The following is a 14,889-nucleotide window of genomic DNA, read 5'->3' on the forward strand; positions in this document are numbered from 1 at the left end:
ATGGCAACAAATGTACAAATGTGTTTGACACATGGCTGTATGTATGGATTATGATAAGAGTTGTACGAGCCCCTGATAAAATGATTTTTAAAAAAATTAGAAAGATAGTGATAAACCCAGAGAGTACTGTTCTAAAAGCCTAGTGATGAAATATTTCAAGGAAACTGTCATCAATGGTATAAAATCCTTAAGCTATCACAAAAGATAAAAGACCATGAGTTAACCAGGGTCAACTCCCCTTCACAAAAACATAGTCATGGATTTAATAATAGGAAGGTCGTTCATGACACTGCAAAGTTGTTTTAGCAGAAAAATGGAAATGAAAAGTATCTTGAGTGGGTTCAAGGGAATTGGAGGCGAGTCATGGAGATAATGACTATGGAATAAACTCTTGAGTCTTTTCTGTTCACGGATGTTGAGAGGGATGTGAAGGTTTTTTGTTTGTTTGTTTTTTAAGCAGGATATAATACTACTAAAGAATGACCATGGAATGATTCATGATTCAGGAAGGAGGAGAAAATATATACCTTAGACCACAGGATGACCAACCTTAATGGTGACAAATACTGCTTGTACATTAGCAGGGGGGAATGCAGGGCCGTGGGCAGCTAGGAGTCCCTGATCAATGTAAATAGTTAACAGGTTCAGTAATTGAAAGGTTGGAGTTTTAAGGACCTTGAAAAGTGATCTGGTGATCTACTTCCAGAAAATCAACCTACTGACAAACATGGGTCATCATGAGTGGGAATTCACTCAATGGCAACTGATTTAGTTTGGTTTTATGGGCACCCAGGGATGTGAGGAAGGAGCCTTGTGATACATAGAGTTGAGCATTGAGCAGCTAACTACAAGATCGGTGGTTCAAACCCATCAGCTGCTCTGTAGGAGACAGCGGAAGCTGTCGACTCCTGGGAAGATTCACAGTCTCAGAACGCCTAAGGAGCAGTTCTACTGTGTGTGACAGGGCCAGTTTGAGACGTGATGGCAGCGGGCAGGCTTATGAAGGGTGAGATCATGAGGAAGTAAGAATATACCTGTACTTGACAAATAGAAAACCCAAACTCACTGCCTTTGAATTGTTTCTGACCTTATAGAACAGAGGACAACTGCCCTTGTGGATTCCAAGACTAAATTTTCACAGGAGTAGAAAGTCTCACCTTGTTCCCAGGAGCTTGACCTGCAGTTACAGTCCAAGGTGTAACCCACTATGCCACCAGGGCTCCTCTGATATACAGAAGGTATACAATAAATAGTAGTCCCATTTTCTTTGAACTGCTTTGGGTTTTTAAATTTTAAATAATGCCAACAAGTTGAAGTTACAGATAGCAATTGGTGGGTTGCTGAGAACAGAATATTTGGCTCTAGAAAACTGTGCAAGGCAAAATGTTGGTGAAAGACTTCTATACTGGTTAGGAATATTTGGCTCTTTCTCTCTATAAAACTCATGAAAATAAGACAAGGTTGTTTTTTTTTGGTTTTTTTTACTCATATGGAAGAAGTCTAGAGATGGACAGTCTGGGCAGCTATGGTTTCATCATGCCACCAAGGCCTGACCTCTCTCTCCCATCTAGCTTCTAGTTACAAGATTACTTACTTTCTACTTGCTTGTTGACTGCTAGAGCCCCAGCCATCATGTCTTAGTGTCAGCAGGAGGGAGGGGAGAGGGCGGAGGAAAGAAAAGGGCTCAAATCCTTCATGTTAAGGAGCCTTTTTTTAATTTTTTTAAATTTTTTAAGGGGCCTTCTTAGAAGTTTCTTCTTAGCAGTTCTTTCCTTATGGATCTCTGGTCAGAACCTGATCTAGAAGGAAGCTGGGAGACATTAGCCTTTCAACAAGGTACACTGATACCCCGAATAAAGCAGAGGTTTTATTACAAAGGAGGTAGCAGTGAAAGATAATAGGAATAGGATAGGTACTCAATAATCTCCACCTTGGCTCAAGACAGACTATAGTTTTGTTTACGAAAGGTTTGTGTTGGAACCCTTGTTATACCACTGACTAATTGTGACTGGACATTGGGCAACTGGGCGTGACTTCAAATTGTGCCTCAGTTTCCTCTTATATAAAATTAAGTGAAGACTACACAGGGTTATCCTGAGAAATAAATGAAACAATACAGGTCAAGTGTCATGGTGTCTGGTATAAGTAGCTACATAAACTAAGTATGGTATATAATGGTATACGTATGTGCACATATGAAATAAACGTTATCAAATTATATATCTATCAAAACCCATAGGATTTTACAACGCAAATTGTGAACCCCAAAGTAACCTATGGGTTGTACTTAATAATGTGTCACTATTGGTTAGTCAGTGCTGCCATCCACACTGCAGGCATGCAAGATGTCACCAACGGCAGGAACTGCATGTATGAAGGGCCGGGGATCGGGGAACTCTGCATTCTGCAGCTCTTCTGTAAGCCTAAAACTGCCCTAGATGTTTTTATACGCCATTGAAAGGTAGTGTCTACTGAGTGTATTTTTACACAAATAATGTATACACCTTTTGCTAACCACATCCTCCCACCTCAAGGTATTTCCATAAGCATGCTATGCTAATTTATTTTTTACAGAAACATGTTAAAAGTTAGCATAGGATGGCTATGAGAATACAAGGGGTGAGGGGTTTGTGTGTTATCTGAACAAAAATATGGTAATCAAGCTGCCTGGCTACTCAGAGTTAGAGATTTAATATCAGAATCACAAGTCCCCTTTCTCCATATTGTACAATACTCTGAGATCCAGGAAGGAGCGTTATAGGAAACTGGCATTGATTGATTCCAGTTGTTAATCATGGCCAATCAGCTTGTTCAGATGCTTTCAAAGAATCCCTGCCGCTGGTACCAGCCCTGCGAAGTCATTTGCATGAAGCTTGCTGAGATAGTGCCATTTTGCCAAACCTGTATACCTTCATTGTAGGTCTTCAAAGAGTGGGTAAATGCTTCTCTAGCCATGGTGGTTTTTCTCGGCCTGTTGTTACTCATCCTTAATAACACCCCTTCCTGGGGCCATAATCCAGAGCTGGTGTAAACAACACAGAAACGGATTGCAGGTGCTGTTATCCCCCGCCACCCTGCAGACTGGTAGTTACCACATACTAAATGAAAAGGCCAGTCAGCCCGGGGTTTTGCAATGTCATGAGTGGACATTTCCCTCTCAAACGAAGCCAGGGATGGACAAAACACTAGCCTCTTGCCGGAGTTGTGTTTCAGCCAGTGCAAGCGCTGCGAGGCAGACTCTGGGAAAATGAGTGGATTTAGGGGAACAGTCAGTTTTCTCTAATTGCATTACAATTATTTCAGGCGGAAAAAAGCAAGAGATGGACTCAAAGAATACTACATAATCTTGCTTGATCTTAAATTACCCAAGTAGTTGAGGCCATTGGTCAACAAGGGAGGTTTCTCAGAGGAAAGCCCAGCATAAGAGGTGGGACTCAGGCCGTATTGCCCCTTTGCCTCATCACAGGCAAACAGGCAATAGACTGAAAAAGTCCGAGCTTTTGTGGCTTGGGTTGCTTGATTACTGCAAACTCAGTTTACAAATTTACAGGGATAATATTCCCTTCAATTCTAGCATGCCTGTGAGGAATTAGTGACAAGGTATGTCAAATATCTAAAAGGGCTGGCCTCACGGGAGGTGCTTAGTATATTAGTGCTTTTGTGGCCTTCCTAGAATTCATTTTCTTTTTTTAAATCATTTTATTGGGGGCTCATACACCTCTTACGACAATCCATACATACATCAATTGTGTAAAGCACATTTGTACATTCATTGCCCTCATCATTCTCAAAACATTTGCTCTCCACTTAAGCCCCTGGCATCAGCTCATTTTTTCCATTTACCTCCCCCCTCCCTCATGAACCCTCAGTAATTTATAAATTATTATTTTGTTCTATATTACACTGTCCGATGTCTCCCTTCACTCAATTTTCTGTTGTCCGTCCCCCAGGGAGGAAGTTATATGTACATTGCTGTAATGGGTTCCCCCTTTCCACCCCACCCTCCTGGTATCGCCACTCTCACCACTGGTCCTGAAGGGATCATGTCCTGGATTCCCTGTTTCCAGTTCCTGTCTGTACCAGTGTACATCCTCTGGTCTAGCCAGATTTGTTAGGTAGAATTGGGATCATGAGAGTGGTGGGAGGAGCAAGCATTTAGGAACTAGAGGAAAGTTGTATGTTTCATCATTGTTACACCATACCCTGACTGGTTCGTCCCTCTCCACAACCCTTTTGTAAGAGGATGTCCAGAATTCATTAAAAAAATCTTTAAAATCCTTTAAAAAATATTGAAAATATCAATGTGCTATATAAAATATATATTTTGTGTATTCTATATAAAAATATAGAATATCCAAAAATCCAAACATATCACTTAATGAACTAATTATAAAACAAATACCAAATGTCTTAGAATAAGTACAGCCAGCATGCTCCTTAGAAGTGAGGATGGTGAGACCCTGTCTCACCTACTTTGGATGTTATCAGGACGGTCAATAAAAAAGAGGAAGACCCTCAAGATGGATTAAAACAGAGGCTGCAATATTGGGCTCAAATATAGCAATTGTGAGAATGTGGCCGGGCTGGGCACAGCTTCCTTCTGTCGTACACAGGGGTGCTGTGAGTTGGAATTACTTTGACAACACCAACCACCGCTACCCAGGTATTTGGGACAATGAATACAACTTTGCCCACACCTCCAGATCCTTCTCTTCAGAGTAACTGCTGCATCCTTTCTGAGTAATCAAGGGATGGAGGTACCCAAGTGTGTATCTCAAGGTTCTGTAGTTTCGCTCATTTTAATAAAATTTCATCTAAATTTTTTTCTTTTTTTAATTAGTTTTATTGGGGGTTCTTACAGCTCTTATTACAATCCATATACTTCCATTGTGCCAAGCACATTTGTTCATATGTTGCCATCATCATTTTCAAAGCATTCTCCTACTTGAGCCCTTAATATCAGCTCATTATTTTCCCTCCCGCCCCCACCCTTCCTTCCTCATGAACCCGATAACTTATAAATTATTTTCATATCTTACATCATCCACTGTCTCCCCTCACCCCCTAAACAAATATTTTCATGTATACGCTCCTGCTTGAGCCTTCTTTCTGTTAAGCATGTGAGCTGTTTGCCGGCAGCTTCCCACTCTGGGTTTTGCTGACTGCAGTTGGGGTGCGGGTCGGCATATTTTCTGTCGTTTGACAACGAGGTGCCGAGGCATGATGATACTCGGGTTCAATCTCTTTGACCAGACTATAGGAAATGGTATGTTGTCATCAGAAACTTACTTTTAGAATGTTAGCAGCACTGACAAGGAGCTTGGTGGACTGTCGTCGGATTAACTGCTGGACTGCTAATTGCAAACTCAGCAGAGATTCAAACACATCAGAGAACAGTGAGGCTGACTGCTCAGGGAGACTTGCAGGCTCAGAACGCGTGAGACTCTACTTAGCACTAGTGCTTTGTTGTTAGCAGCCATAGCTATTGCCTCAGGAGTATGTACATCATGCAGTTGGGTTAGAAATGGCAATATTCTATGTCCATGATTAGAAACAGAATTTCCCTTCACCCGTGGTTACCTAGTGACACAGTTCACAGAGAAGAGCAAGATAAATGTTTCTTTACTCTTTATGTTTTCAAGAGGTATCGGTTCTTTATTATTCTCTGAAGGTGACTATAAAATTTCCCGGAAAAAATTTCACTGGTTCCATTTCCCGTGAACTCTCGAAGCCCCTTTGTATATGCATCGATTGTTGCAGGCTGCCGTGGATTGACTCATGGCAACCACGTGTGCTGACTTGTGACATTAAGGTTCTCAGGACTGAGCTCTTCTGATTACCAGGTCTGTTTTCTCAGGTGTCTCTGAGTGGGTTTGAACCATCAACCTTTTGGCTAGTCGCAGAGTGCTGAACTGTTTTTGCCGCTTAGGGAGGCGTTTCCTCCTATAAATAATATACGAGGGGGTACCTCCCCAAATGCTATTTTCTTCAAAGCTATGTATTTGAACATTTTTCAAACTTGTTTGGATGGCTGACACCTCCCTCGTTTTTCCCTTACTTCTGTCGACAAATCACTGGTCTTTCATGTCCCTCTGCATTTGCAGAAACTCTTTGTGCTACTGAAGTTGTTAAAACTGACCTTTGCTGTTGGAACATTCCCAAAGAAACATACTTAATCGGGTACTTTTGTCTTCTAGCTGTTTACTTCTCAATGGGGACAAATTGACGTCTATTAAATGGGGGAAGGTGTTTTCACATCAAGATGTACTGGGGAAGTGTGGGCGCTGGTTTGTTTGCCGATTAGAAAGGAGGTGAAATTACACAGTTGAGCCTGGCTTGAGAAGTGAACCAAGCAGGAAGCCCTGATGCAGACTCCTGGAAAGCAGCAGGGTTCGGTTGCAATTACTGCCTTTCGAATCATTGAGAAGTCTTCTCCATAGGTTCACTGGGCTTGTGCTTTTTATAGCCAAAGTTAATATTATTCTTACATATGAAATAGTTAGGGTTGAAACATTTCTTTGGGGGTGGGGTGATGCTTAGAAAAATATACTCCTTATCTAATACTGAAATGATGTAATGTTTAAAAAAACTTAATGTTGAACACTGAAATGGAAGATTTACTTTTAGAAAATAAACCTTTATACCGATTAATGCTCCCATGATAAGTGCCATATTAAATATAAACCCGCGATGAGAAATTTTAAAGTCATGGTGGAGGCATTGTAATTTTACCAAAACCAAGCTCACTGACATAGAGTTGATTCCGACTCACGCCTGGAAGGCAGTGTCCTGTGGAGCCTCAGCTTCTGCATCCAGAACCCCAAGAATGGAGTATTTAAAATCAGAATTACACGTGTATACACAGCCCTCTCTCTGGAACCACCTGCCTCAAATGCAATCACCACAAGGTTCCAGCATCATGCCCTTTCCACACAGTTGGTTGATCCTGATTTCACTGATTTCGGGTGGCCTGTGGTGGAAGCAGGCATGACTGGTCTCTTGTTGGGAGGGCTTCTCAGTGTTACAACCATCTATACTTGTGTAGGGGTATATGCACGAAAGAGAACTGGGCAGATGTGATTTTGAAGGGCCTCCTGAATCAAACCTGATCCAGAGTTGATTTTGACCTGTGGCGACGGTAGAGGACAGGGTAGAACTGCCCTGTGGGTTTCCATACCCTCCTTATGGGACTAGAAAGGCTCCCTTTTCTCTACAGTCAGTGCTAATCTCAAATATTACAAAAACAAAGGGTCAGTGGTAGCTGGCACTGGCAGATGTGACGCGATAAAATAAAGTTTGATGGCAGGTAGCATGCTCACAAATGGTATCTTATTTAATTCTCACAGTAGCCTCAGGCGGTATTTGCTGCTTCTTTCACAGATAAGTAGAAGTTATGGGGACTAAATTAAGGCGAGATGATAATGTGACACCTTTTAAGAGTGAGCTTCTTGAGGGCACAGCATCTTCAACCAACCACAGCACTGAACTCAATAGCAATTTGCTGAATATTTTTAATGGAATGACAAAGTCGAACACAGTTTGTCACAAACATATGTGTGCAATGATATTTATTGATTCAAGGATCAGCAGTTGAAAGCAGTCTGGTCAGCCACAAACCTGCACAGGATTCTGGTCCTGATGGCATGGCCAGCCAGTTAGATGGAGATGATGGTAAGAGGTTCAGTGATTGTGTTCAGGTGACTTTTTGTGAAAACAATTCCGGAGACCAAATATTACTAGTTTCAGGCACTGAAGAAAGTCGGTTTTCTGAGAATGGGAGGCAACTCCTGACTTTTGAACAAATGACCGACTCTCTTGAAGTCCAGCCCGAATGTTTACAGGCATAATTAGGAGTTTTCTGTGTTGCAACTATTGGAAGTTTACTCTTTAAGTCTTTAATGAAACATGTATCTGTTCTCTGGGGAACAGGTTTTAGTTCCTTTCTTGTTAACTCTTCTTGATAAGGGGAATTACAGGTGGCCAGGCCCTTTCTTAGACTCGCACTTTGGAATCTAAGCTTATCTGAAAGAAATCCTTTTTTTGTGGTGGGAGGCACCCAGTCATTGTCGTCAGGCTCAAAGCAGAATCTAAGCTTATCTGAAAGAAATCCTTTTTTTGTGGTGGGGGGCACCCAGTCACTGTCGGCGGGCTCAAAGCAGCCAGCAACAAGAGGGCCATCGTCGAGACACACGGGTGGTGTAACACCATATCTCACAGGAGTTTGGGATCTCTGGAGTTTTGCTGCGTTTTCATGTTTTGGACCATTTTGAGTGCCTGGCTGTGTGTCAATTTCAGAAGAAATCCTTCTTTTTTTATAGTTAGCATCAATATCTGAATAAAAGGCAGGTAGTCTTTCGAAAGCTCTTTTCACTTCATGAATTCTTGTTTGGTGGACTCTTGAAATGGGAGTGGATTGTGAAAACGGAACAAAGTCTTGGCTCGCTTCCAATTCAAAGTCCGAATCTGACAGAAAATCCGGTGGTGAGTGTGTTCTTGAGGCCACAGCAGAGATGTTTGGTGAGGCTTGAGCTAATTTTTGTGACTGGCTTGAGCTCTTAGAAAGTGATCTCAGTGAAAAATATGATTCGGCATGATGGCTTTCTTTCAAAGACTGTTCCCACAGTGAATGACTATCCTGTGATCTTTTGGTAATCAGGCTCGCAATTTCCATTTCTTTAGCACTAACATCAAAGAGATCAGCAGAAGCATTGTAGCTATGTCCAAGGTTACAAGAGTAACTCTGTGTTAAGTTATTGAACAGTCCATGAGGCAGTTCTTTCGGTGTGTTTGAACTTGTACTGCTGCAAACAGGCTCTAAAGGATATATAAGTTGCCTGCAAATTTTAAGACTATCATCTTGGCTCTCTGGCCACCTATAATACTTCTTCTTTTCCAAGTTGCACAGGTCAGAAACATCATACTTCCAAGAACTCAAAGCGGTCAACTTCTCTCTCCTTTCGGCAAGTGAGTTTTCTCCGTTAGCGTGTTTGAGGTTGAGAAAAGAAAGCCCGTTCTCTGAAGCACTGGGCTTGGGTGAAATGCTAGCTTTCTTAGGAATGCTTGTTTCGGGCTCTACTGAAGATGGAAATATAGCTGACAGATAAGCATTTGGTAGAAAAGAATCAGAAATCTCTCTTCTATCAGCACGTACAGTCTCTATGTGATCTGGTTGTGACGTCTTTGGAACACCAGGACCTGGATTTGCTTCACACCTGGAATGGAAGCTGTCTTTGCTGGAGTCTGCTTTGGCTGTTGTTTGCAGTGATCTTAAAGCTGTAAGTGGTGACGGCAGGGCTGTTGCGGTTCTCTGGGGAGTCACAGAAAACCTGATGTCGTCTGTATGCAATTTATCATGGCCATTATCTATATAGTTCCTACTACTGGTATTTATTGGAGTTTTAGTAATATCACTTTCAATAACTGCCAGAAACTTGTCCAGGCTTTCAGAGAATGGCAGCTCATCCCACACCTCAGGGTCCCAATCCTGGGAAACACTAGCTATCTCTTCTAGTCTGCGTGGTGGTGACGCACACGCAGCGCTCTCTTGGAGGCCACAAGGGATATCTCCATCATCATGCTGGTGACCTGCTGTTAGCTCAGGCTGGGAAGACTTATTTTTAATTTCCACTGCGCTACGGGGGGATTTTATATTGCTCCGCTCAAGGAGCTCTTGCATTTTCATAGGGAATAAATCAGAGTCAGTAACTCCAATTTCATGATGATTACTATAAACTGCATCACCTTGATTAGCTTGTAAGCCAACTTTGTCACCTGGCTTTTCTGCGTCACTCTTTTTATCCACACATGAACCAAGGCTCCGTGAATGCTGAAGGGCATCCTGGTCGCCATTGGAACCAGGGACCTCTGCAAAGGAGATACACCGTCCGTTCTGGTGAAGACCACCAATGGCCCCGCACTGTTCTGAAGCGGAAAAGCCCTCATCATCTGTCGGGTGTGACACACTGCAAGGGAGTTCAAGGCACGGCTGCCAGCATTGCAGACAGGCATCCCTGCCACAGGACTCCAGAAAGGAGGTGCTGTTGTCAGAACCACATATGCTGCTGAGGTCACTCTCTGAGTGACCAGAAGCAGGCACACAGCTGTTTGCCTGGGTGCCCTGGTGAAGCTTCCCTGCATTGGAAGTCTGCAGGAGCTGATGGAAGTAGTCAAGGACAGTGAAGCCTGCAACACTTGGGTCTGGCAGAACAATCTGGGAAGCTACTAGTGCTTGAACTTGTCTTTTGTGGTCAGGTATGAACTTCCTGGAATCCAAATGTTGGTTTCTGAAATTCTGTGCAAAAAATACATGTATTTAAATGAGAATGTAATTTATTTCTCTGATTCAATGTGAAATAGCAATGTTAAGGGTAAAGCAGATCAACTCTAATCTTCCACCCTTCACCCTCCCTGGTTTTAATTCCTTTAGCATTAGAGGCAAGGAACCCTGCTGACCCAATGGTTAAGACCAGCTGCTAACCTACAGGCTGGTAGTTGAAACTCACCTAGTGAGACCGTGTCGGAAAGGGGTGGTGACGTGCTGTCATAAAGATCACGTCCTACAGAACCCTATGGGCGCTTCTATTCTGTCATATGCGGTCCGGCGGAGCTGAAACTGACCTGTGGGCATCTGACAGCACTAGAGGGAGAACAGCAGGAATAAGAGCACGTACAAGGCGAGCTTCAAATCCTGGTTCCAGCACTGACTAGGGATGGGTCTTTAGACAAGTCCCGTAACCTCTCTGAGCCTTGGTGGCTTACTGATGGTGCCATGGGTCAAGTGCTGTGTTGCTAATTGAAAGGTCAAAAAGGTCGGCGGTTTGAATCCACCAACTAGCTGCTCTACAGGCGAACAAAGTAGTCTGCATCCATCAAGATTTACAGCCTTAAAAAATGAGGAGCTGATACCAAGGGCTCAAGCAGAAAACAAATGTTTTGAGAATGATGATGGCAACAAATGTACAAATGTGCTTGCACAGTGGATGAAAGTATGGATTGTGATGAGTTGTACGAGCCCCCAATAAAATGATTTTAAAAACAAACAAACAAACAAACAAACAAAAGATTGACAGCCGTGAGACGTTATGGTGCAGAACTACTCTCCCCTATAGGGTCGCTATGAGTTAAAATCAACTCCATGGCAGTGGCTTGGGGCTACTTTTCTTTCCTGTCTGCTTCCAGAAACATCTGAGTTTTAGGGAATGTCTTTCCTTATTTGAAAGAAGCTGCAAAGGTTTTTTAACAAAACAAGGTCTGAAGCTCTCTGTTTCACTTTCCTTTTTTCTTCTCTCACTGTTCTGTGGTGTTGTCCTCTATTTCCCTTTTTGAAACCCAGTTCTAGCGGCTAAGAAATTAATTTTGTTCCTATTAGGGCAAGCAAAATATTGATAGAATGTTCCAGAGAACAGGTTTCTACTCCAATATACCAGACCAACCCCCAAAAGGTTCACGTAGCTTTGCAGACTCTTTTACGGATAACTTCTGTGGCCTGCTCCCATAGGTCTGTGTGAGTTTATTTCTCCCAGGGACGCATTGACCACAAAGAACTGCTAACACATTCTCCAGGCCTTACGAGCCCCAGTGTAACTAGTGAACCAGTTCTTCTCCTATGTGTCTCTGAGAGGATTAGCTGTGGACCATTTCTTGGGAGAATTGAGAAAAATAGTCCCTAACATAATTTTCTGTGTGGATTAATTTTCTTGCAGAACCCGATTTGACTGAATCCTTCTAATCTGGTTTCACTCGAGTGATGAGCAGGGGTAATTCTTCCATCTTACAAGACCTTAGCTGCCAGAACTCTAGAAGTGGGTTGAATACAGGTCCACATTTGAGCTTTTATTTTTGGAGTAGGTGATAACACTTTTCCTAATGTGCAACCCTAAAATCACTTCTGTAAGTTTTAGAGTATGCACACAGACCTAGAGTCAGAGCTTTGAGAGATTCTGATTCAGAAACAAAGCAGAAGCCCTAGTTTTTCCTCTTGGCTTTTGCCACTTACTAGCTCTGTGACCTAAGACACACAATTTAGCCTCTCTGAATGTGTTTTCTCATATGCAGAGTAATAATACTATGTTCTGAAAATGGTTGTCAATTGTAAGCTTCCCCCCACAAAGAAGAACCCCAAGATTCAAAGAAATATCACAAAGTCTAATGGATATAGGTCTTCACTCAGAATGATAGTTAAAACCCCATTTTCTTCAAGTCAAAAAAATACCAAAAGTTAACATCATATCTTATATGTTTCCTAGGCACAATGACTGGAACACAGTAGGTATTTAATAAGTATTTGACAAAACAAAACAAAAAACCCCAAAATGTGACGAATCCTTTAAAGTTAGTACAGTCTTTTGACTGCTTCTTAAGTGACTTGTATAATCAAGACTATCCTTCTGTGAAAGGAAACAGAGGAACGATCTAAGAAACAGAGATATGCATAGTGGCATAGGCACGTCCATATGTTAGTACATTAGCTCATAACAATAGAGGTATTGGTCCATGCACATATATTTATATGGCAATACACTGAGGTTGTGGATGTACTTTGGGCCTCTGCTCATGCCCTCCCTCAATACAAGCACATCTTGTTCTAACAACCTGGCATTCTGATGCTCACCTCCCGGCACAATCGCTGAAGAAAAAATGGTGCATAAGCAAATGTGAAGAAAGCGAGGCTGCCTGGCTATCAAAAGATATAGCACAGCATCTGGGGTCTTAAAGGCTTGAGGTTACACAACCGGCCGTCTAGCAGAGGAGCAACAAGCTCACACAGAAGGACACAGCCTGTGCGCTCAGGAGGTGCTGCTGGGATCGGGTTACAGGCACCAGAAGACCCAAAGCCCACCTGTCAACAATGGGACATCCCCTCACAGAGGGGTCTCGGGGAAGGGATGGGTCAGCCAGGGTGCAGTAAACCACAATGAAACACACAATACTCCTCTGGCTTCTTGAGGCTTCCTCACCCCCCACTATCATGACCTGGAGCATATGCACAGATACAGACAAGACCTAAGAGCTCACGCTACACGGAATCCAGGAACAGGAATGGGAATAGCAATACCAGAAAAGTAGGGGAAGTGGGGATAGGAAGGAAGGGGAACCGATCATGATGGTCGACAAAGAACACCCACTCCCACCCCCACCCCCGACGACAAATAACAGAAACCGTGGAGGAAGGGAGGCGGCGGTCAGTGTAAGATATGAAAATAGTAATAATTTATAATTTATCAAGGGGCCACAAGAGGGAGGGAGGGATGGGGAAGAGGAGCTGACATCAAGGGCTGAATAGAAGAGAAATGTCGAGAAAATAATTACGGCAACATATGTACAAATGTGCTTGATATCACTCATGTATGGATTGTTACAAGAGCTGTAAGAGCCCTCAATAAAATGTTTAAAAAAAAGGACTATTCTTTTTACCAAAAAATCTTCACTGCCATCGAGTTGAGGTTGACTCACAGCGACCCTATTCTTAAAGTTTTTTAATCAATATCCACATTGTTTTCAATATTAGTTTTCTTCTTTTTATAGATAGAAGAACTTAAAAACTGGAGAGTTGATGGAAATCTTCATACAAAGTTGGAGCAAAATTTGAGGGTAAAATACTGACCTACTCTAAAAAGAAAACATTTAGGATGTTTGAATTTATAAGAAATGCATTACCTGAAGTGGGCTCTTCTAACTTTTAAAAGGGGAAGTAGACACACATGGTGTTTGAGCAGCTTAGAAATATACTATTTTTAAACAGTATAAAGCGTTTCTCATACCTCTGCACTGTATCACCCATAAGACTGCTTTAGAAAATTAAAATTGCTCCATCCCAACGGAAGTGTTAATAGAAAATGAAAAAGAAAGCTGGTCTCAATTACCGTCACTCCAAAAATAAAGCTTTGTCCAAGAAAACAAGTTTCAACTGCTTTAGTTAACAGGTTCTGAGCTGTGTCACTGTCCAATGTTTCTGGAATTTCATTAGGATCTTCAATATACCTTGGTTGGAAACAAAATAGAAGTAAAATAACTTCTGTCATGCAAATATTCTGATAGCTTTTTTTGCCTCAATACACCTTAGTCACTGGAATGCTAATCTCAGTTTGGATTAACCTTCAACTTGAAATGATTTTATTTCCCTTTTCTGTATTTCTCTAATTTGAATTAGAACTTGTAATTTAAACCAGTGTTTTCTTTACAGTTTAGCTGGCTGGAATAAATGCAATCTGATTAAACATCATCACAATATGCACTCAGGAAATAAAAACTGATCACTCACTTGATTGCCTTCTAAAAAACTAGTGATCCTCTGAGGTCAATTGAACATCTTTTTTATGAAACACATATTACCTTAAAACCACTCATCTTCAAATTCTATCACTGACACATGAGAGGAGTAGCTAGGGGGAGAAGGTGCTTTAAATATTCCTACCTGTACAAACCAGTGGCAGGAAGACCAAAAAATGCATCTAAACAGCTTCCAAAGACAGTAATGCCAAATAGTCTGTTTGACTCTGTAACTTTTAAGGAAAGTTTATATCTATAATTAGTATTTTCAGCTTCCCCAGTAGAGCCACATTTTGGACAATTAGATCTGGAAAATGAAAGAAAAACAGCACAGATGTTTAGCAAAAATGGTTCGTATAATGAAAAACAAATGCAAATAAGCAAAATAATAATTAACATTTTCGTACAAATATATATACTACTTCCTTCCTTAAACTATTTCAGATTAACACTTTCTTTTTTTATTAAATATTTTTATTGGGGGCTCTTACATCTCATCACAATCCATTGTGTCAAGCACATTTGTACATAGGTTGCCATCATCATTTTCAAAGCATTTTCTTTCTACTTGAGCCCTTGATATCAGCTCATTTTTCCCCCTCCCTCCCTTCCTCATGAACC

At 41.7% G+C, this 14,889-nt stretch overlaps 1 protein-coding gene across 1 annotated transcript in view; it reads right to left on the reverse strand.

Annotated features, from left to right (window-relative positions):
• Positions 1–7,538: 7,538 nt before the first annotated feature.
• DDIAS (DNA damage induced apoptosis suppressor) overlaps positions 7,539–14,889 on the reverse strand; it is a 21,181-nt gene continuing 13,830 nt past the window's right edge. The window contains exons 3-5 of the mRNA XM_004708944.2: positions 14,414–14,575; positions 13,863–13,980; positions 7,539–10,291 (exon numbers count right to left, since the gene is read on the reverse strand). Of these exons, the coding sequence (XP_004709001.1) occupies positions 7,694–10,291; positions 13,863–13,980; positions 14,414–14,575 (2,878 nt within the window). The 3' untranslated portion in view covers positions 7,539–7,693. The remainder of the gene's footprint in view (positions 10,292–13,862; positions 13,981–14,413; positions 14,576–14,889) is intronic.

This window comes from Echinops telfairi, unplaced genomic scaffold (genome assembly GCF_000313985.2).
Source record: "Echinops telfairi isolate 266 unplaced genomic scaffold, ASM31398v2 ScPeMD7_1713;HRSCAF=2227, whole genome shotgun sequence".
Lineage (NCBI taxonomy): Eukaryota > Metazoa > Chordata > Mammalia > Afrosoricida > Tenrecidae > Echinops > Echinops telfairi.